Source organism: Pleurodeles waltl, chromosome 8, assembly GCF_031143425.1.
Source record: "Pleurodeles waltl isolate 20211129_DDA chromosome 8, aPleWal1.hap1.20221129, whole genome shotgun sequence".
Classification (NCBI taxonomy): domain Eukaryota; kingdom Metazoa; phylum Chordata; class Amphibia; order Caudata; family Salamandridae; genus Pleurodeles; species Pleurodeles waltl.
The window spans coordinates 7450367-7471577 of NC_090447.1; the positions used below are offsets into that span (position 1 = coordinate 7450367).

General features: G+C 47.4%; 1 protein-coding gene across 1 annotated transcript in view; it reads left to right on the plus strand.

Annotated features, from left to right (window-relative positions):
• The window catches only part of LOC138249661 (uncharacterized), a 170311-nt gene that overhangs the window by 91684 nt on the left and 57416 nt on the right, over window positions 1-21211 (plus strand). Inside the window, exon 3 of the mRNA XM_069203621.1 lies at window positions 18533-18667. Within this exon, the coding sequence (XP_069059722.1) occupies window positions 18568-18667 (100 nt within the window). The 5' untranslated portion in view covers window positions 18533-18567. The remainder of the gene's footprint in view (window positions 1-18532; window positions 18668-21211) is intronic.

Genomic DNA, 21211 nt, shown 5'->3' on the forward strand with positions numbered 1-21211 from the left:
TGTAAAATAAAAGGCCATTGGACAACAGATCCCAGTTGTCCAAAGAAAGGCACCACTGCTCCTACCACTACAACCCCTACTGCTACACCTAGTGTCCCTACTAATAGCAGTGGTGGTGGGAGCAAACCTACTAATAGCCAATCCAAGGGAGTAGCTGGGCTCACTTTTGGTAATTTAGTTGGGGTTGGCCTTGTTAGGGAGGCCACAGAGGCTGTGTTAGTCTCTGAGGGGGCTATTGATTTAGCCACCTTAGTTGCTTGTCCCCTTAATATGGATAAGTACAAGCAGCTACCCCTAATAAATGGTGTTGAGGTTCAGGCCTACAGGGACACTGGTGCCAGTGTGACTATGGTCATAGAGAAACTGGTCCACCCTGAACAACACCTACTTGGTCACCAGTACCAAGTAACCGATGCTCACAACAACACACTTAGCCACCCCATGGCTGTTGTTAATCTCAACTGGGGGGGGGTTACTGGTCCAAAGAAAGTTGTGGTAGCCACAGATTTACCTGTAGACTGTCTACTAGGAAATGATTTGGAGACATCAGCTTGGTCAGATGTGGAGTTGGAGGCCCATGCAGCAATGCTGGGCATCCCAGGGCATATTTTTGCTTTGAGAAGGGCTCAGGCCAAAAAGCAAAAAGGACAGGGAAGCTTGGATCCTGGAACAATGGACCAAGTGCTCCCTAAAGCTAGGGCTAGTAGAAGCAAACCACTTCCTACTATCCCTCCCTCTACAGTGGATTCAACTTCTGAGGAAGAAGAATTCCCTCCCTGTGCAGAACCTACACCAGAGGAGCTGGAAGCAGACACTGCTGAGCTTTTGGGTGAAGGGGGGCCTGCCAGAGAGGAGCTGAGTGTGGCACAGCAAACCTGTCCCACATTAGAGGGTCTCAGACAGCAAGCTGTCAAACAGGCTAATGGGGATGTCAGTGACTCTCACAGAGTTTACTGGGAGGACAACCTCTTGTACACTGAGCATAGGGATCCTAAACCTGGAGCTGCCAGGAGATTAGTGATTCCTCAGGAGTACAGAAAGTTCCTCCTAACACTGGCACATGACATTCCCCTAGCTGGACACCTGGGTCAAATGAAAACTTGGGACAGATTGGTTCCATTGTTTCATTGGCCTAGGATGTCTGAGGACACAAAGGAATTTTGTAAGTCCTGTGAAACCTGTCAAGCCAGTGGCAAGACAGGTGGCACCCCAAAGGCACCCCTTATTCCACTGCCTGTGGTTGGGGTTCCCTTTGAAAGGGTAGGGGTTGACATAGTTGGCCCCCTTGACCCTCCTACTGCTTCAGGCAATAGGTTTATCTTGGTGGTAGTGGACCATGCCACAAGATATCCTGAAGCTATTCCTTTAAGGACCACTACAGCACCTGCAGTGGCAAAGGCCCTCCTGGGAATATTTTCCAGGGTGGGCTTCCCAAAGGAAGTGGTATCAGACAGGGGAAGCAATTTCATGTCTGCATACTTAAAGTCCATGTGGAAGGAGTGTGGTGTAACGTACACGTTCACAACACCCTATCATCCACAAACAAATGGACTGGTGGAGAGATTTAACAAAACTCTCAAAGGCATGATTATGGGTCTCCCTGAAAAACTCCGCAGGAGATGGGATATCCTTCTACCATGCCTCCTTTTTGCCTACAGGGAGGTACCCCAGAAAGGAGTGGGCTTCAGCCCCTTTGAACTTCTTTTTGGACACCCTGTTAGGGGTCCACTCACACTTGTAAAGGAGGGTTGGGAACAACCTTTAAAAGCTCCTCAGCAGGATATTGTGGATTATGTACTTGGCCTCAGATCAAGGATGGCTGAGTACATGAAAAAGGCCAGTAAAAACCTTCAGGCCAGCCAAGAGCTCCAGAAGCAATGGCATGATCAGAAGGCTGTTTTGGTTCAGTACCAACCAGGGCAGAAAGTGTGGGTCTTGGAGCCTGTGGCCCCAAGAGCACTCCAAGATAAATGGAGTGGTCCCCACACAATTGTTGAAAAGAAGGGAGAAGTCACCTATTTAGTTGACTTAGGCACTGCCAGGAGTCCCCTTAGGGTGCTCCATGTCAACCGCCTGAAACCCTACTATGACAGGGCTGATCTCACCCTGCTCATGGCAACAGATGAGGGACAGGAAGAAGACAGTGATCCTCTACCTGATCTCTTCTCTTCCACAGATCAAGATGCTCTTGTGGAAGGTGTAGTTTTGGCTGATTGTCTTACTGCTGAGCAGAAAGATAATTGCATAAATCTCCTAGATCAATTCTCTGAACTCTTCTCTACTGTGCCAGGTACCACTTCTTGGTGTGAGCCCACTATAGATACTGGAGACAGTTTACCTGTCAAAAGTAAGATCTATAGGCAGCCTGACCATGTCAGGGACTGCATAAAGCAAGAGGTCCAGAAAATGTTAGAACTAGGAGTGGTTGAGCACTCTGACAGTCCATGGGCTTCTCCTGTGGTACTGGTACCAAAACCCCATTCCAAAGATGGAAAGAAGGAAATGCGGTTTTGTGTAGACTATAGAGGTCTCAACTTGGTAACCAAAACTGATGCTCACCCTATACCCAGGGCAGATGAGCTCATAGATACACTGGCATCTGCCAAGTATCTAAGCACTTTTGATTTGACTGCAGGGTATTGGCAGATCAAATTGTCAGAAGATGCTAAACCTAAGACTGCATTTTCTACCATTGGAGGACATTACCAGTTTACTGTAATGCCTTTTGGTTTGAAAAATGCACCTGCCACTTTTCAGAGGTTGGTGAACACAGTCCTGCAAGGGCTGGAAGCTTCCAGTGCAGCATATTTGGACGATATAGCTGTCTTTAGCTCCAGCTGGGATGATCACCTGGTCCACCTATGGAAAGTTTTGGAGGCCCTGCAAAAGGCAGGCCTCACTATCAAGGCTTCAAAGTGCCAGATAGGGCAGGGTAAGGTGGTTTATCTGGGACACCTTGTTGGTGGGGAACAGATTGCACCACTTCAGGGGAAAATCCAAACTATTATTGATTGGGTTCCCCCTACCACTCAGACTCAGGTGAGAGCCTTCCTAGGCCTCATTGGGTATTACAGGAGGTTCATTAAGAACTATGGCTCCATTGCAGCCCCTCTTAATGACCTCACATCCAAGAAAATGCCTAAAAAGGTATTATGGACAGCAAACTGTCAGAAAGCTTTTGAGGAGCTGAAGCAGGCCATGTGCTCTGCACCTGTCCTGAAAAGCCCTTGTTACTCTAAAAAATTCTATGTCCAAACTGATGCATCTGAATTAGGAGTAGGGGCAGTCCTATCACAACTTAATTCTGAGGGCCATGATCAACCTGTTGCTTTTATTAGTAGGAGGTTGACCCCTAGAGAAAAGCGTTGGTCTGCCATAGAGAGGGAGGCCTTTGCTGTGGTCTGGGCACTGAAGAAGTTGAGGCCATACCTGTTTGGCACTCACTTCATTGTTCAGACAGACCACAAACCTCTACTTTGGCTAAAACAAATGAAAGGTGAAAATCCTAAATTGTTGAGGTGGTCCATATCCCTACAGGGAATGGACTATACAGTGGAACATAGACCTGGGAGTAGCCACTCCAATGCAGATGGACTCTCCAGATATTTCCACTTAGACAATGAAGACTCATCAGGTCATGGCTAGTCTTATTGTCCTTCGTTTGGGGGGGGTTGTGTAGGAAAGTACCATCTTGCCTGGCATGTTACCCCCATTTTTCACTATATATATGTTGTTTTAGTTGTATGTGTCACTGGGACCCTGGTAACCCAGGGGCCCAGTGCTCATAAGTGTGCCTGAATGTGTTACCTGTGTAGTGACTAACTGTCTCACTGAGGCTCTGCTAATCAGAACCTCAGTGGTTATGCTCTCTCATTTCTTTCCAAATTGTCACTGACAGGCTAGTGACCATTTTTACCAATTTACATTGGCTTACTGGAACACCCTTATAATTCCCTAGTATATGGTACTGAGGTACCCAGGGTATTGGGGTTCCAGGAGATCCCTATGGGCTGCAGCATTTCTTTTGCCACCCATAGGGAGCTCTGACAATTCTTACACAGGCCTGCCACTGCAGCCTAAGTGAAATGACGTCCACGTTATTTCACAGCCATTTTACACTGCACTTAAGTAACTTATAAGTCACCTATATGTCTAACCTTTACCTGGTAAAGGTTAGGTGCAAAGTTACTTAGTGTGAGGGCACCCTGGCACTAGCCAAGGTGCCCCCACATTGTTCAGAGCCAATTCCCTGAACTTTGTGAGTGCGGGGACACCATTACACGCGTGCACTACATATAAGTCACTACCTATATGTAGCTTCACAATGGTAACTCCGAATATGGCCATGTAACATATCTATGATCATGGAATTGCCCCCTCTATGCCATCCTGGCATAGTTGGCACAATCCCATGATCCCAGTGGTCTGTAGCACAGACCCTGGTACTGCCAAACTGCCCTTCCTGGGGTTTCACTGCAGCTGCTGCTGCTGCCAACCCCTCAGACAGGCAGCTGCCCTCCTGGGGTCCAGCCAGGCCTGGCCCAGGATGGCAGAACAAAGAACTTCCTCTGAGAGAGGGTGTGACACCCTCTCCCTTTGGAAAATGGTGTGAAGGCAGGGGAGGAGTAGCCTCCCCCAGCCTCTGGAAATGCTTTGTTGGGCACAGAGGTGCCCAATTCTGCATAAGCCAGTCTACACCGGTTCAGGGGACCCCTTAGCCCTGCTCTGGCGCGAAACTGGACAAAGGAAAGGTGAGTGACCACTCCCCTGACCTGCACCTCCCCTGGGAGGTGTCCAGAGCTCCTCCAGTGTGCTCCAGACCTCTGCCATCTTGGAAACAGAGGTGCTGCTGGCACACTGGACTGCTCTGAGTGGCCAGTGCCACCAGGTGACGTCAGAGACTCCTTGTGATAGGCTCCTTCAGGTGTTGCTAGCCTATCCTCTCTCCTAGGTAGCCAAACCCTCTTTTCTGGCTATTTAGGGTCTCTGTCTCTGGGGAAACTTCAGATAACGAATGCATGAGCTCAGCCGAGTTCCTCTGCATCTCTCTCTTCACCTTCTGATAAGGAATCGACTGCTGACCGCGCTGGAAGCCTGCAAACCTGCAACATAGTAGCAAAGACGACTACTGCAACTCTGTAACGCTGATCCTGCCGCCTTCTCGACTGTTTTCCTGCTTGTGCATGCTGTGGGGGTAGTCTGCCTCCTCTCTGCACCAGAAGCACCGAAGAAATCTCCCGTGGGTAGACGGAATCTTCCCCCTGCAACCGCAGGCACCAAAAAGCTGCATTACCGGTCCCTTGGGTCTCCTCTCAGCACGACGAGCGAGGTCCCTCGAATCCAGCGACTCTGTCCAAGTGACCCCCACAGTCCAGTGACTCTTCAGTCCAAGTTTGGTGGAGGTAAGTCCTTGCCTCACCTCGCTGGGCTGCATTGCTGGGAACCGCGACTTTGCAGCTACTCCGGCCCCTGTGCACTTCCGGCGGAAATCCTTTGTGCACAGCCAAGCCTGGGTCCACGGCATTCTAACCTGCATTGCACGACTTTCTAAGTTGGTCTCCGGCGACGTGGGACTCCTTTGTGCAACTTCGGCGAGCACCATTTCACGCATCCTCGTAGTGCCTGTTTCTGGCACTTTTCCGGGTGCTACCTGCTTCAGTGAGGGCTCTTTTTCTTGCTCGAAGTCCCCTCTCTCTTCAGGTCCAATTTGCGACCTCCTGGTCCCTCCTGGGCCCCAGCAGCGTCCAAAAACTCCAAACACACGATTTGCAACTAGCAAGGCTTGTTGGCGTCCTTTCGGTGGGAAAACACTTCTGCACGACTCTCCAAGGTGAGTGGGATCCGTCCACCAAAGGGAAAGTCTCTAGCCCTTTTTGTTCCTGCAGAAACCTCAGCTTCTTCTGTCCAGTAGAAGCTTCTTTGCACCCGCAGCTGGCATTTCCTGGGCATCTGCCCATCTCCGACTTGCTTGTGACTTTTGGACTTGGTCCCCTTGTTCCACAGGTACCCTAGATTGGAAATCCACAGTTGTTGCATTGCTGGTTTGTGTCTTTCCTGCATTATTCCTCTAACACGACTTCTTTGTCCTTAGGGGAACTTTAGTGCACTTTGCACTCACTTTTCAGGTTCTTGGGGAGGGTTATTTTTCTAACTCTCACTATTTTCTAATAGTCCCAGTGACCCTCTACAAGGTCACATAGGTTTGGGGTCCATTTGTGGTTCGCATTCCACTTTTGGAGTATATGGTTTGTGTTGCCCCTATCCCTATGTTTCCCCATTGCATCCTATTGTAACTATACATTGTTTGCACTGTTTTCTAAGACTATACTGCATATTTTTGCTATTGTGTATATATATCTTGTGTATATTTCCTGTCCTCTCACTGAGGGTACACTCTAAGATACTTTGGCATATTGTCATAAAAATAAAGTACCTTTATTTTTAGTATAACTGTGTATTGTGTTTTCTTATGATATTGTGCATATGACACTAGGTGGTACTGTAGTAGCTTCACACGTCTCCTAGTTCAGCCTAAGCTGCTCTGCTAAGCTACCATTATCTATCAGCCTAAGCTGCTAGACACCCTATACACTAATAAGGGATAACTGGGCCTGGTGCAAGGTGCAAGTACCCCTTGGTACTCACTACAAGCCAGTCCAGCCTCCTACATATAGGGCCAGATTTATTGAAATGTGGCGCAGCATGGTTCAGGAAACCACCAATCAAAAGGATCTGTGGAGCACTATAGCTACCCATCTAGAGCCTCTGGTGTGCCCTGGACGAAACACTCGATCAAAGCCTTTGCGGACCAGGAAGGGACATTGGCTGCCCAAAAGATGAGTTTCTTGCAGCAGCAATACATTTGGAGAATGGCGTGTGCAAAATTAAAAACTGCTGCTCGTTTTATTCTATCTAGCAGGCCATTAACGTTCCATGATAGGATGCGTAAGTGTGTCATACTCCGGGTTGTACTAAACGGTCATCAGGGGTGGAGAAGGGGCCATAACATGCCTCCCTGCTTGGGGTGCTTACATGAGGATCGATGGGGGCCAGGCTGAGGACCTTCCCTAGCCAAGATGGGGAAGTGAACAACTTCACGTAGGTGAACCCTTTAAAGCTTCCAGTGTCATGGAAGAAAGGAACATCTAACATAGCAAAAAAACAAACAGTACTCAGTCCCATCCCTCCAACTTCCACCCCTCCCCACACTTCCCTCCCAGAAGCATCTGCCCCCCCCCCCCCCCCCCAAATGTTAAGAACATTACAAGAGTTCACAACAAAACCGTGTTAAAGGGCAATGGTAATTCCAACTGACCCTCACAAAGAAAAGGAGCATGATCATGGACCCCTCCTTCTTAAGGATAAATGTTAGCCATCTGTACAGCCATTTGTCTCTGTTATGCGTGAAATAACAGTGCCGTGGTCACAGTCAAGGGTTGCGCTCAGGCAGTAACATGGCCGGGCTGCGAGACAGGTCGGAATCAGATTTATCGAGATGCAGTCTGAAGGGGCCCCCCCAGTTACCCCATGGCTAGTTTGCTTCCTTCATCTTTTCCAGCAGTCTTATGTGCCTCTGACATTTGCAAAGGAGCCCCCGGCACCCTGGGGGATCTGGAGCCGGAGTATGAGGTGGACTCTAGGTGCCTTCGTCCTGAGAGGGTCCTATGGCTCTGTGCCTAAGGTCTTGCTCCCCTGTCTGCCAGGCCGGGTCCAGTCAGCTGTCGCGCGCGATTCTCCAGAGAATGTCGACGGGGGTATTCCTCTGTAAACCACTGACATGCCAATTCCGCCTTTTCAAAGAAATGTGTTTTATTCTCATAGATTACTTGTCATTTAGCTGGAAAAAGGAGGTGATATTGGAGCCTCCTGGCCCTCATTTTCTGCTTGACTTCAGTATATGAGCGCCTCTGTTGCTTGACCTCCTTTGTATTATCTGGTGACGGGGACCACCTCTCATCAGCTGAGTATCGGGGCGGGTCCTCAAAGTGTGCCCAACGCCAAAGAGGGCTCACCTTGATGGCATAGTTTTAGGATGGATGATGGAGGTGTCCGGGAGCACTCTTAGAGTCCAACCGCCATCTTGATGTCCTTAGCCACGCCTCCAACTTGTTTATTATTATATTGGTTGCACTTTTTCATCCATGAACTACATGTACTATACTTTTATAGCTGCAGAAGTGCCATTTGTTTATTTCATATCTTGGCTACCATGGCGGAGATAGTTGGGCAGGAGCCTTAGCTCATTTGTGTAGACGGTTGCCTTTGATCTGGCACATTCACAAAAAGAAAAAAGTAAATTCTGCCTGTTATTCTTACGTGGGATGTTCCTTGTGTAGTGGATGTTTTGTTTAGGACATGAGCTGCCTGCAGTATGAAGAGGGATAGTGTCATATATTTATTTTCTGAACTACATTGTGAGCTGAGGGGTTGGTTTTCAAGATATCCTCCATACAGGTGCTCTGTGCCATGTTTACAATGAACAGCTCACTGGGGCTTACTTCATCCCCTTGGTGAAACCAGGGAGATGTTAATTGACTCTAATTAAGAGGGAAGTGTATAAGGCTGGAGGTGGCAGTCTTTTCAGAGGCAGTTGTGTATGGAAGTTTATGTAAGGCTGCTCTGGTCCTCACGCTACTTTCTCTCCTATGTATTCATAATTATGCTAATCTGCCCGATTATTAATACAGAGCGGAGAAAGTCACTCAAGCTTTCTCGCTGACATAAGGCACAGTGAGGAGCTGGCATTTTAATTGTGCCTTATGTCAGAGAGAAAGCTTGAGGGCTGTGCTTAATTTGTAGATAAAAACGTACCAGTGCCCAAAGCTCTCCTTTGAAACATGCGGCTGCTGCAATTAGATGTGAAAAAAAACACAAATGATAGACGGAATGCGGAACCAATCAAACACTCACCCCCAGTCACAGATCTGGGTTTAATCCATCGTTCTTTTGCTCACCATGCCACCCCAGTTTGGACCAGCCATATGCAAATCACTATTGACCCTGTTCCCCATGGGAACAGTCCAGCCCGAACTGCCGGTCCAGGTCCTCCCTGGACCAGAAACAAGCATTGTGGGAGGGGTTTCAGGGTATCACCCTTCATCAGCCAGACTAGCTTGAATCCAGTGGCACAATGAGCCCGGGACCCACAATCCTGAAGCCATTTTGGGCATCTTTAATCCATTTACAGCCACTCCCTGCTCCCTTTTGCAGCTTTCTACTTTCTCCCTTTGTGACACTTTCCCTTTTTAGGTCGAGCCCAGACAGCACGCATGCACTGCCTGGAAGACTTGTTCTTAGGTGTATAGACATTTGGTCCTGCCTGACGCTGTCTGCCACTTCCAGTAGGCAGTGTTACTCTTGTAATGCTGCCACCTAAGTGGTTTGGCAGCTGATACATTACTTCCTGTACTTGGCCGAGGAGCACCGGTACCAAGTACAGTTTACTTACACCTCAAAAGTTTTTCTTTTATTTGGACGGGCTATTTTTCTTTGTTTCCTGCCTCTCATATTTGTCAGTGAGCACTTGTGTTCAAGTACGCGGTTTGTTTTCCGCATTTGCCTATCAGTTGGTCCTTAGTTTACATAACTAGTCATTACATGTAGTTGTGTTGTACCTGTGTTTTGTACTTTTTTTTGTTGCTTTATATCTCATGAAATCGACCTAGGAATGAATCATCAACAGCGGCTCTCCTGGCACAGCAGGAGAGCCAATAGTACAATATTCACTGCCTGACACTTCCAACAGGTTGAAGGCAGTGTCGCTCTTGAAGTGCTGCCTCATAAGTGGTTTGGCAGCTGATATGTCACTTCCTGTACTTGGCCAAGGAGCACCGGACAAGTACAGTTTACATACACCTCAAATGTTTTTCTGTTGTTTGGATGGGCTATTTTTCTTTGTTTCCTGCCTCTCGTGTTTGTTAGTGAGCACTTGTGTTCACACAAGCTGTTTGTTTTCTGCATTTGCCTAACACTTGGTCCTTAGTTTCCATAAGCAGTAATTACAAGTAGTTGTGTTGCACCTGTGTTTTGTATTCTTTTTTTGTTGCTTTATATCTTATATAATCGACCTACAAATGAATCCTCAACAGAGGCTCTCCTGGCACAGCGGGAGAACCAATACTACAATATTCACTGCACTCGGGAAAACTCAACCCATAATGCTTTGCAGGCATTCATTTTACAATACATTTGTGTCCATAATTCAGCCTGTGGTGGTCCTAGGGCAATGGGGCCACCCTCAAAACATTTAAATTATGTGCTCTTTCTGTTCAGGTAATCTTGTGGGTCACTCTAGGTGAGAGGGGGCCGAAATTTCATAACTTCTTCCACCATCCAGGGTATATTTAAATTTTCTCCTAGCTGAAATTTTTGTTTTTTTACAGCTGAGAGGAGTTTGTGTTTGAAGGACCTTGTTAATATTCTGGAATGCCTGCTTGGTCTGCAGATGTGTTATGTTTGCTGCTTGTTCCTGATACTGAAATGGATAATTGCTCTAAACCACTACTGACTTAGTTGACTTGACAAGTATATCTAGCCACCACCAGTGGTACTGCACCTTCTGCAAATGCACTATTGACTTAGGTGGCTCAATAGGGACATGTAGCCACCACCAGTGATACTGCACCTTCTGCTAATGAACGAACACACATTTTTATTCCTTTTCCCGCAAAACTGCACTAACGCAGTTTTGGGGCAAAAAGTTTAGCACTGGCTTGTGTCATTTAACAACAACAGCTGGTCGGCGTATTTATTGAATGGTACAAGCCGGCCCTGAACTTGGGCTAGCGTCTTAGAAGAAGACCCTAGCTGGGTGGGGGGGAGGGTGGCGGTAGGGAAGAAGGGGGTTGAGCTTCAGAAAATGACGCTAGTCTGGTTGGAGGCAAACAAAATAGCTGTAACAAGACTAGCGCCATTTCCTGATGCACAACCACCAAAAACATGACTCCTGTCTTAGAAAAGACAGGAGTCATAGCTAACACCCCAATGGCCAGCACATGGAAGAAGAGTGCCCTAGGCATGGCCATTGCACCCTGGGCCATGCAGGGGATTCTTAGTTAGGGCCCCCAATGGCAAAAAAATCCCAAAACAATTTATATCTGGACTTACCTGGGATGGGGCCCCCATCCTCCGTTGTCCCTCTCCTGTGGGTGGGAGTGTTCCTGGGGATTTGGGAGGGCACCTGTGGACCCATTTCATGGTGTTTAACCATGAAAATGGGTCCACAGGTCCCCTAACGCATCGTCTGACCCACGTGTTAAATAATGGTGCAAAGCAAGCTTAGCACTATTATTTAGCCCCTCCTCCCACCGTGTTTCATTTTAGCACAGGGGATAAATATGGGGCTATGGGGTTAGCACAATTTTTTTATGGGAACACCTACCTTGCATTTCATTGACACAAGGTAGGTGTGCGCATCCAAAAAATGGTGCAAACTCCTATATTTTGACGTTAGAGGTGTCAAACATCAAAATATAAATATGGAGTTAGGTTTGCGCTGAATTGGCATAAAAAAATGACACAAATTTGGTGCTACAGAAGTATAAATATAGGACTTTATTTCTGATAAAGGTTTAATGTATTCACAGAAACTCAGCTGATATTGCTTTGCAGGCACTCATTTTACAACACATTTGTGCCCATAACGCAGCCTGTGGTGGTCCTAGGGCAATGGACCACCACCAGTACATTCAGAACGGTGTGCTCTTTCGGTTCAGGCCATCTTGTGGGTCACGCTAGGTGAGAGGGGGCCCAAAAATCATAACCTCTTCCACCATTCAGTGCATACTTAAAGAAACTTTGTTTCTACAGCTGAGTGGAGTTTGCATAACAAGGGCCTTGTTTATAAGAGTGTTTTGATAGCCCTGTTTGGCCTGCAAATGTGTAATGTGCTATGTTACTTAGTTGGCTTGACAGGGATATATAGTCACCACCAGTGGTACTGCACCTTCTGCTAATGAATGAACATAGTTTTTTTTCTGATAAAGCTTTAATGTATTTGCAGAAACTCAGTGTAGGAAAGTACCCTCTTTTTGCAATGGTTACCCCCATTTTCTGTCTGATGTCAGTCTGTTTGACTGTGCTCACTGGGATCCTGCTAACCATGACCCCAGTTATTATGCTCTCTCTCCTCTAAATGTTGTCACTGTATACTGGTGCCTCCTAGTATATGGTACCTAGGTACCCAGGGCATTGGGGTTCCAGGGAATCCCTATGGTTTGCAGCATTTCTTTTGCCACCCATAGGGACCCAATGCAAAGGATTCTGCACCCTTTCACAGCCATTTACACTGCGCCAGGTCACTTATAAGCCACCCCTATAGCAGGCCCTCCGGCCCTGAGGGCAGGGTGCAGAGTACCTGTGTGTGAGGGCATCCCTGCATTATTAGAGGTGCCATCACGACCTCCAGGACAATTTTCCCAGACTTCGTGAGTGCGCCATTTTATGTGTGTACTGGACATAGGTCACTACCTATCTCCATCTACATAATGGTAACTCCGAATCTAGGCATGTTTGGTATGAAACATATTGGAATCATACCCCAGTGCTTTTGCAAGCACTGGTTGTATGATTCCATGCACTCTAGGGGCTCCTTAGAGCACCCCTAGTATTCACATTCCAGCCTTCTGAGGTTTTACAGGCAGTCCCAGCTGCTGCCACCCCCTCAGACAGGTTTCTGCCCTCCTGTTGTTTGAGCAGCTCACGCCCAGCAAGGCAGAACAAAGGATGTCCTTTGGGAGAGGGGTGTTACACCCTCTCCTTTTGGAAATAGGTGTTACAGGCTTGGGAGGGGTAGCCTCCCAAAGCCTCTGGAAATGCTTTGAAGTGCACAGATGGTGCCCTACTTGCATAACCCAGTCTACACCAGTTCAGGGACCCCAGTCCATGCTCTGGCGTGAAATGGGCCAAAGGAAAGAGGAGTGACCACTCCCCTGTGCATCACCACCCCAGGGGTGGTGCTCAGAGCTCCTACAGAGGGTCCCTGGGTTTTGCTATCTTGGATTCCAAGTTGGCAGGGAACTCTGGAAGCATCTGAGTAACCAGTGCCAGGAGGTGATGTCAGAGCTATACCCCGATAGGTGCTTACCTGTTTAGCTGACCAATCCCCCTTTCAGGGCTATTTAGGGTCTCTCTCTCTTGGGTGGTTCTTCAGATTCGGATTGCAAGACTCCAGCAGGAATCCTCTGCATCCTTTACTTCACCTTCTTACCGAAGAAACTGCCTGTGGACCTTCCCGGAACTCTACAAACTGCAACAAAGAAGCAAAGATGACTTCTGCAACATTGTATCTTCATCTCCTGTCAGCAACAGCAACTGTGCCTTCAGCCTGCACCAGAAGAATGAAGTGAAGTAGTCACTCCCCTGCTTCAACAGGTACCCCTCTGCAGTGACGATGAGTGGTGTGGGTCCCCTCTCCTGACGAAGTGCGGTGATCCATCATCACTGGTGGTGGACTGAAGTGGTCACGACGATTCTGACGTTCTACTGTCCAACTTTGGTGGATGTAAGAGCTTGCTTGCCTCTCCAAGCAAGACAGTACCCCCATGCACTTCGTGTTTTGCAGTTGCCAAAGCTTGTTGGCATCCCTGCACGAAGTTCTTTATGCACCGTGCAGTGCCGTTCCCCAGCACTGTATCCTGCGATGCACAGCTTCCTGCATGGTTCTCCGGAGGCGTGGGACCCTTTGTTGTAGTGCTGAATAGGTCTCCTTTTGCACCTCCTTTGTTCCTGTGCTCTGGGACTCCTGTGTGCGCTACCTGGTCTTCTGAGGGCTCTCTGAGTTGCTGAGAGGCCCCTCTGACTCCCCCTCCTGAGTAGAGTCCAACAGGTCCCTCCTGGTCCCAGGCAGTGCCATTTTCTGCTAAGCATGAGCTTTGCGTGTTCCAAGGCTTGTTGGAGGAATCCAGCAATTCAAACCAGACTGAAATCATCCATCCGGCGTGGGACATCATCTGCACCAACCAGAAACCTGCATCCATCTCCTTGGGTGCAGTACTGACTGTTGTTCTTCACCAGTGGTTCTTCCTTTGCACCTTCATCCGGGGTTTAGTGGGCTCCTGGGGGAGTATATCCCCTGAGATACTTTTGGCATATTGTCACTAAAACAAAGTACCTTTATTTTTAGTAACTCTGAGTATTGTGTTTCTCATGATATAGTACCTATATGATATAAGTGGTATAATAGGAGCTTTGCATGTCTCCTAGTTCAGCCTAAGCTGCTTTGCTATAGCTACCTCTAAGAGCCTAAGCTGCCAGAACACCTCTAACCTACTAATAAGGGATAACTGGACCTGCCACAAGGTGTAAGTACCACTTGGTACCCACTATAAGCCTGGCCAGCCTCCTACATCAAGTCACTAGGGTCACAAAAGTTAAGGAAAGGTCTACTACTGCCCATTCCCATATCACCTCAGTGTCTAATGAATCCCATGGCAGCAGCAACAGCTAGCCCTAATAGGGAGGCCTTGGCTGTGGAAAGGTAAAGGCTAGTGTTGGGGTTAGTTCCCCATGGTGGCAGCAGCTGCAGTTTAAGGACTTATGGGGTCAGGGAGGACACCATTGATTCTAGAAATCTGCATAATATTGTTCCCCCATACAAGGTGGGGGATGATATCTACAAGACGTTTGCTGCACTTGAGAGAGCCTGCAAAGTTCAGAGGTCCCCCCTAAGGCAGTGGGCTGCTATTCTGTGGTTGTCCTTTTCTGACAAGAGGAGGGATATACTTCTCACTGTCAGAGAAGAAGATTCAGACAACTATGGTGTTTTTAAAACTGCACTCTTGGATGTATTTGGCTTAACCACTGAACAATACAGGATTAAGTTCAGAGAAACCAGAAAATAGTCCTCACGGGATTGGGTTGACTTTGTGGACTGTTCTGTTCAGGCTCTAGAAGGCTAGTTACATGGCAGCCAAGTGTCTGACAATGAGGGCTTATACAATCTATGTTTGAGAGAGCATATTTTGAATAACTGTGTGTCTGACTTGTTGCACCAGCACTTGGTCAACTCAGATCTGACCTCTCCCCAAGAATTGGGAAAGAGGGCAGACAAATGGGTCAGAACAAGAGTGAGCAGAAAAGCTCACGCAGGGGGTGACAAGGACAAGAAGAAGGATGGCATGTCTCATGACAAAGGTGGGGACAAAGATAAAAACAAGTAGTCTTCATCAGGCCCACAAAAGTCCTCTGGGGTGGGACTAAATCCTCTTCCAACTATCAGAATAAAAAGCTGTGGTGTTATATGTGTAAGAACAAAGGCCATTGGGCAAGTGACACTACTTCTCCAAAGAAAAACTCCAAGGCTCCCACCACCACAACCCCCACTGCTTCAACTTGTGCCCCTAGCAATAGCAGTGGTGGTGGGAAAAATAACACTACCAATAGCCAATCCAAGGGTGTAGCAGGGCTCACTCTGGGAAGTGTAGTGGGGGTTGGTTTAGTTAGGGAAACATCTGAGGCTGTTTTAGTCTTTGATGGTGGCATTGACCTTGCCACCCTTGTTGCTTGTCCCCTTCATATGGATAAGTACAAGGACTGAAGTGGTCGTGACGATCCTGACATTCTACTGTCTAACTTTGGTGGAGGTTAGAGCTTGCCTCCCCAAGGAAGACAGTACCCCTGTGTACCTCGTGTTTTGCAGTTGCCAAAGATTGTTGACATCCTTCCACGAAGTTCTTCATGCACCGTGCAGCTCCGGCCCCCAGCACTCTATCCTGCAATGCACAGGTCAAACAGGTAAAAACAGGTCGGTTTTCGATGGGAGAATGTGATGTGTCCACGTTGTGTTTTGGGGCATTTCCTGTCGCGGGCACTAGGCCTACCCACACAAGTGAGGTACCATTTTTATTGGGAGACTTAGGGGAACGCTGGGTGGAAGGACATTTATGGCTCCTCTCAAATTCCAGAACCTTCTGTCATCGAAATGTAGGAAAATATATTTTTTTGTTGCCAAATGTTGAGGTTTGCAAAGGATTCTGGGTAACAGAACCTGGTGAGAGCCCCACAAGTCACCCCATCTTGGATTTCCCTAGGTGTCTAGTTTTTAAGAATGCACAGGTTTGGTAGGTTTCCCTAGGTGCCGGCTGAGCTAGAGGCCAAAATCCACAGCTAGGCACTTTCCAAAAAACGTGTCAGATTTCACTGTAAAAATGTGATTTGTCCAAGTTGCGCTACCTGTTGCGGGCACTAGGCCTACCCACGCAAGTGAGGTACCATTTTTATCAGGAGATTTGGAGGAACACAGAATAGTGGAACAAGTGTTATTGCCCCTTGTCATGCTCTAAATTCTTTCCTTCCAAATGTAGGACAGTCGGGAAAAAAGACATCTATTTGAGAAATTCCCTGTAATTCACATGCTAGTATGGGGGCCCCGGAATTCAGAGATGTTCAAATAACCACCGCTTCTCATCACCTTATCTTGTGCCCATTTTGGAAAAGCAAAGGTTTCCTTGATTCCTATTTTTCACTCTTTATATTTCAGCAAATGAATTGTTCCATACCCGGTAAGTAATGAAAACCCATTGCAAGGTGCAGCTCCTTTATTGGCTCTGGGTACCTACAGTTCTTTATGAAACTACAAGCCCTATATATCCTCACAACCAGAAGAGGCCAGCAGACGTAACAGTATATTGCTTTTGAAAATCTGGCATCGCAGGAAAAAGTTACAGAGTAAAACGTGGAAAAAAATGGTTGTTTTTTTCAGCTCAATTGCAATATATTTTTTATTTCATCTGTTATTTTCTGTAGGAAAACATTGTAGGATCTACACAAATGACCCCTTTCTGAATTCAGAATTTTGGATACTTTTTAGAAATGTTTAGCTGCCCGGGATCCAGCATTGGTTTCACATCATTTCTGTCACTAACTGGAAGAAGGCTAAAAGCACAAAAAATAGTAAAAATGGGGTATGTCCCAGTAAAATGCCCAAAATTGTGTTGATAAATGTGCTTTTCTGATTCAAGTCTGCCTGTTCCTGAAAGCTGCGAAGATGGTGATTTTAGCACCGCAAACCCTTTGTTGATGCCATTTTCAGGGAAAAAACACAAGCCTTCTTCTGCAGCACCTTTTTTCCCATTTTTTAAAGAAAACGAAATTGTTGCTGTATTTTGGCAAATTTATTGTTCTCCTCCAGAGGAACCCACAAACTCTGGGTACCTCTAGAATCCCCAGGATGTTGGAAAAAAGGACGCAAACTTGGCATGGGTAGCTTATGTGGACAAAAAGTTATGATGGCCTAAGCGCGAACTGCCCCAAATAGCCAAAAAAAAGGCCTTGAACCTGAAGGGGGAAAGGCCTGGCAGCGAAGGGGTTAAAAGGACTGCTAGACCTGAAAATGTGTAATACACTATGGCCTCAAGGGTGTGAATATATGATTGCACTGCAATATTCTTTATCACTCTTTTCTTATGTGATTATGCCCTCTAGTGGCTCAATATATGTTTATAAGACCTTGTTTCCTCCAAATGCTATTTTTAGTGTGGTGCTCTGCAGGGGCGGTTCAGACCATTAAAGTCTAATGCCAATGGTATGAAGGAATGCACAAATACAGTTTATTTCTGATAAAGGTTTAATGTGCTTCATGTCAAAATATTTATAAGGCCCCAAATGCGAGGTTGTCATTATCATTTACAGCGCTAACAGCTCTAACACTCGCTGACGCGAGACCTATTGCATTGCAAATGCTTGTTTCTCTTCCTCCTTCTTTTTCATGTGTCTTTTGCTCACAGTAAATGCTTTAGGCAGAAAAATATGTCCAGGCCCTCAAACATAAGTGCTGGTGCCCTGCACCGGAAACCACCAGCTCAAATTAAGCACTGCTTGAGTGACTTTCTTTCTTTTCCCTCAAAAATCTTCGCACCATATATGTTGTTCTGCTAGCCCTGTAGTAAGAAAAAATATAATCAGGTACTAAGAAGTACATTCCCCCCAACAATCTACTTATAATTTGCTTCTCAAATAGAGCACAGTAGTCACATTTACTGGCACCGTTGCATAGACCCCCTACACCCCCCAAATCACCTCAGCATTTAAATCTGTTTTTCACAATTTTATTTTAGGGTCAGTTTTATATAGCGCCATCATCACCTGAATGTACAGGATCGCTTTATAGTACCAACAGTTACTGCAGAATTTATTGCCTTACTCAAACAAATAAGTCATAACACTTTTACATAGTTTCTTTAACTTATATTGCACAACTGCTCACCAAGTTAAAACTTACAAAAAAAAAACCTTTTTAATAATCACAGAATCTAAACCTTTTGCATTTGCCAATGCTTGTTCAGAATGATTTCTCCTGCTTTTGCCTTGTTCCTTCCTTGCTCCTCGTTTCTCTGACTGCGTTTCCCTTTCTCACAGCGAAACAGCTACCAACTCCAGCACCTTGAGACCCTCACGGGTGATTTGCTGCACTTTATAAATCCTGATTGAGTGATTGATTGACTGTTGCCTTTTGGCGTTACCTTACAATTGCCGATGAGTCATTCTTGAGAATGAAATCAGGAGGTTCCTACTTGATACTGTTTTGTATTTTTAGATTCATCTACATTGCAATCCAACAGCAAGAAGACCATGGCAATTTCTGATCAGGCAGCAATTGCAATGCCGGCTCTGGGACGCCCATTCAGATTAGGGATGCTCTATGACTGCCGCAGTGATGAACTTATCCCAGGTAACTGCATCCACCATGTTAGGAGCATGCAAAGTTTCATTTTTTATGCATAACTAAGCTAAAATCGAGAATTTAAACATTAAGTTTGCATAATTCACCTATTTAGGTTTGATTAAGCAATACGTTGTAGTACCTGGCCTCTAAGTTCTCCCAAACACCTTCTGTGTACTCTGGAAGGGTGCAGCCTGCCCAACTGCATTGCCTGATTGACATTCCTGAACTGGAAATGGTGAATGGGGACATATGAGTTCCTACCTCTAAGCACATAATTTCTGATTCAGGAATAGGAAGAAACAGGTATGCCAAAAGGCAGTATGCACTGTACGAATGTAGCCTCTTTTTAGCATCGTTACCCCCACTTTTTGCCTAATGTCAGTATGTTTTGGCTGTGTTCTCTGGGATCCTGCTAACCAGGACCCCAGTGACTGTGCTCTCTCCCTCTAAATTTGGTTGCTTGGACTTCACACACTCCACACTTGGCATACTGGTTCCCCCATATAAGTCCCTAGTATATGGTACCCAGGTACCCAGGGCATTAGGGCACCAGGGGTTCCCTATGGTCTGCAGCATGTATTATGCCACCCATTGAAGCCCATGTAAAATGTGCCTGCAGGCCTGCTATTGCAGCCTGCGTGAAAGGGTGCATGCACCCTTTCACTTCAGATCACTGCACCGGGTCACTGTAAGTCACCCCTAAGGTAGGCCCTCCTACCCCAGAAGGAAGGGTGCAGGTACCTGTGTGAGGGCCCCCCTGCATGAGCAGAGGTGTCCCCATGAATTCCAGCTCCATTTTCCTGGATTCAGGAGTGTGGGGACGCCATTTTACCATGTACTGGACATAGGTCACTACCTATATCCAGCTACATGAGCATGTTTGGTATCAAACGTGTCAGAATCATACCCCAACACTGTAGCCAGTATTGGTTGTTTGAGTACATGCACTCTGGGGGCTCTTTAGAGGACCCCCAGCTTTGCTCCTACCAGTTTGCAGGGTTTTCCCAGGCAGCCTGCGCTGCTGCCAACCCAGGGCAGACGGGTTTCTGCCCTGCAGCTGCTTGACCAGCTAAAGCCCAGGAAGGCAGAACAAAGGATTTCCTTTGTGAGAGGGGGGTAACATCCTCTCCCTTTGGAAATAGGTGTTACATGGCTTGGGAGGGGTAGCCTCCCCAAGCCACTGGTATGCTTTGAAGGACCCTCCTTGCGTAAACCAGTCTGCACCAGTTCAGGGACATCCAGTCTCTGCTCTGGCACCAAACTGACAACAGAAAGGGGTGTTACCACTCCCCTGTCCATCACCACCCCAGGAGTGGTGCCCAGAGCTCCTCCAGGTGGCCACTTGATTCTGCCATCTTGAATCCAAGGTAGACAGAGGCCTCTGGGAGCATCTGAGTGGCCCGGTCAGGGAGGTGACGTCACAGGCCCCTCCTGATAGGTGGTCACCTTGCTAGGTGACCAATCCCCCTTCCAGGCTATTTATTGTCTTGGGTGGGTCCTCAGATAAGACGTGCAAGACTCCAGCAGGAATCCTCTGCCATGTTTACTTTGACTTCTGGCTACTGGAACCACAACTAGACTCCACAGAAACCTACAATCTGCAGCTACAGTGATGACTCTGCTCTGCAACATTGTTTCCCTGACTCCTTCCAGCAACTGCAACATTTCCTCAGCTGTGCATCCTCTGAGGGTGAAAAGTCTTCAGTCTGCACCAAGAAGCAAGAAGGAATCTTCCTTGGAGTGTAGGAGTCACTCCTGTGCATCTGCAGGCACCAACTGAAATGACGACCGGCTGCGTGGATCTCCTGTCCTCCAAAGCTCCATGGATCCTGCATCACGGGTGGTGGTGTGGAGTGGTCCCCTCGGTCCTCTCTACCAGCTATCCATCTTGGGAGACAGTAAGCCCTTGCCTCTCCATGCAGGACAGTACCCCCTTGCACTGCATCTACCAAGGCTTGTTGGCGTCTCCAGGATCCATGTAGCCCCAGCCCCCAGCACTCTTCTCCGTGATGCACAACTCTCCGTGTGCTTCTCCTGCGATGTGGGAGTCATTCCAAGGAGTGCTGAGTGGACCTCACCGCGACTCCTGTACTTGCTGCCTGTGGGGGCTGCCTCCTCTTCCTGTTATTTTCCTCACTGCTGAGGGTCACCCGGGACTCCCCTCCATGGGTTCAGTCCCCCAGGACCTTGGTGGTACTCGGCAGCTTGCTATTTCTTCATCCACAACATTTGGCTTGTTGGTGGTTTTTCCACACCACTGACAGACTGCAGTCCTTCTTCCAGCGTGGGACGTTGACTGCATCACTCCAGAAACTCTTCTGCTGCTCCAGTGCTGCACTACTGACTGTCTTCGTCTACCATCGACATGGTCTTACATCCACAGATGGGTGGGAAGTGGCTCCTGCCACCACCAGACACTTTAACGTGAACTGGACCTGGTCCCCTTCTTTTCCAGGTCTTCCTGTTCCAGGACCCGCCCTTGGTTTCTTGCAGTCTTGTCTAGGTCTTGCAATATCCTTCTCTGAAGTCCTTTTTTGTGGGCTTGGGAAG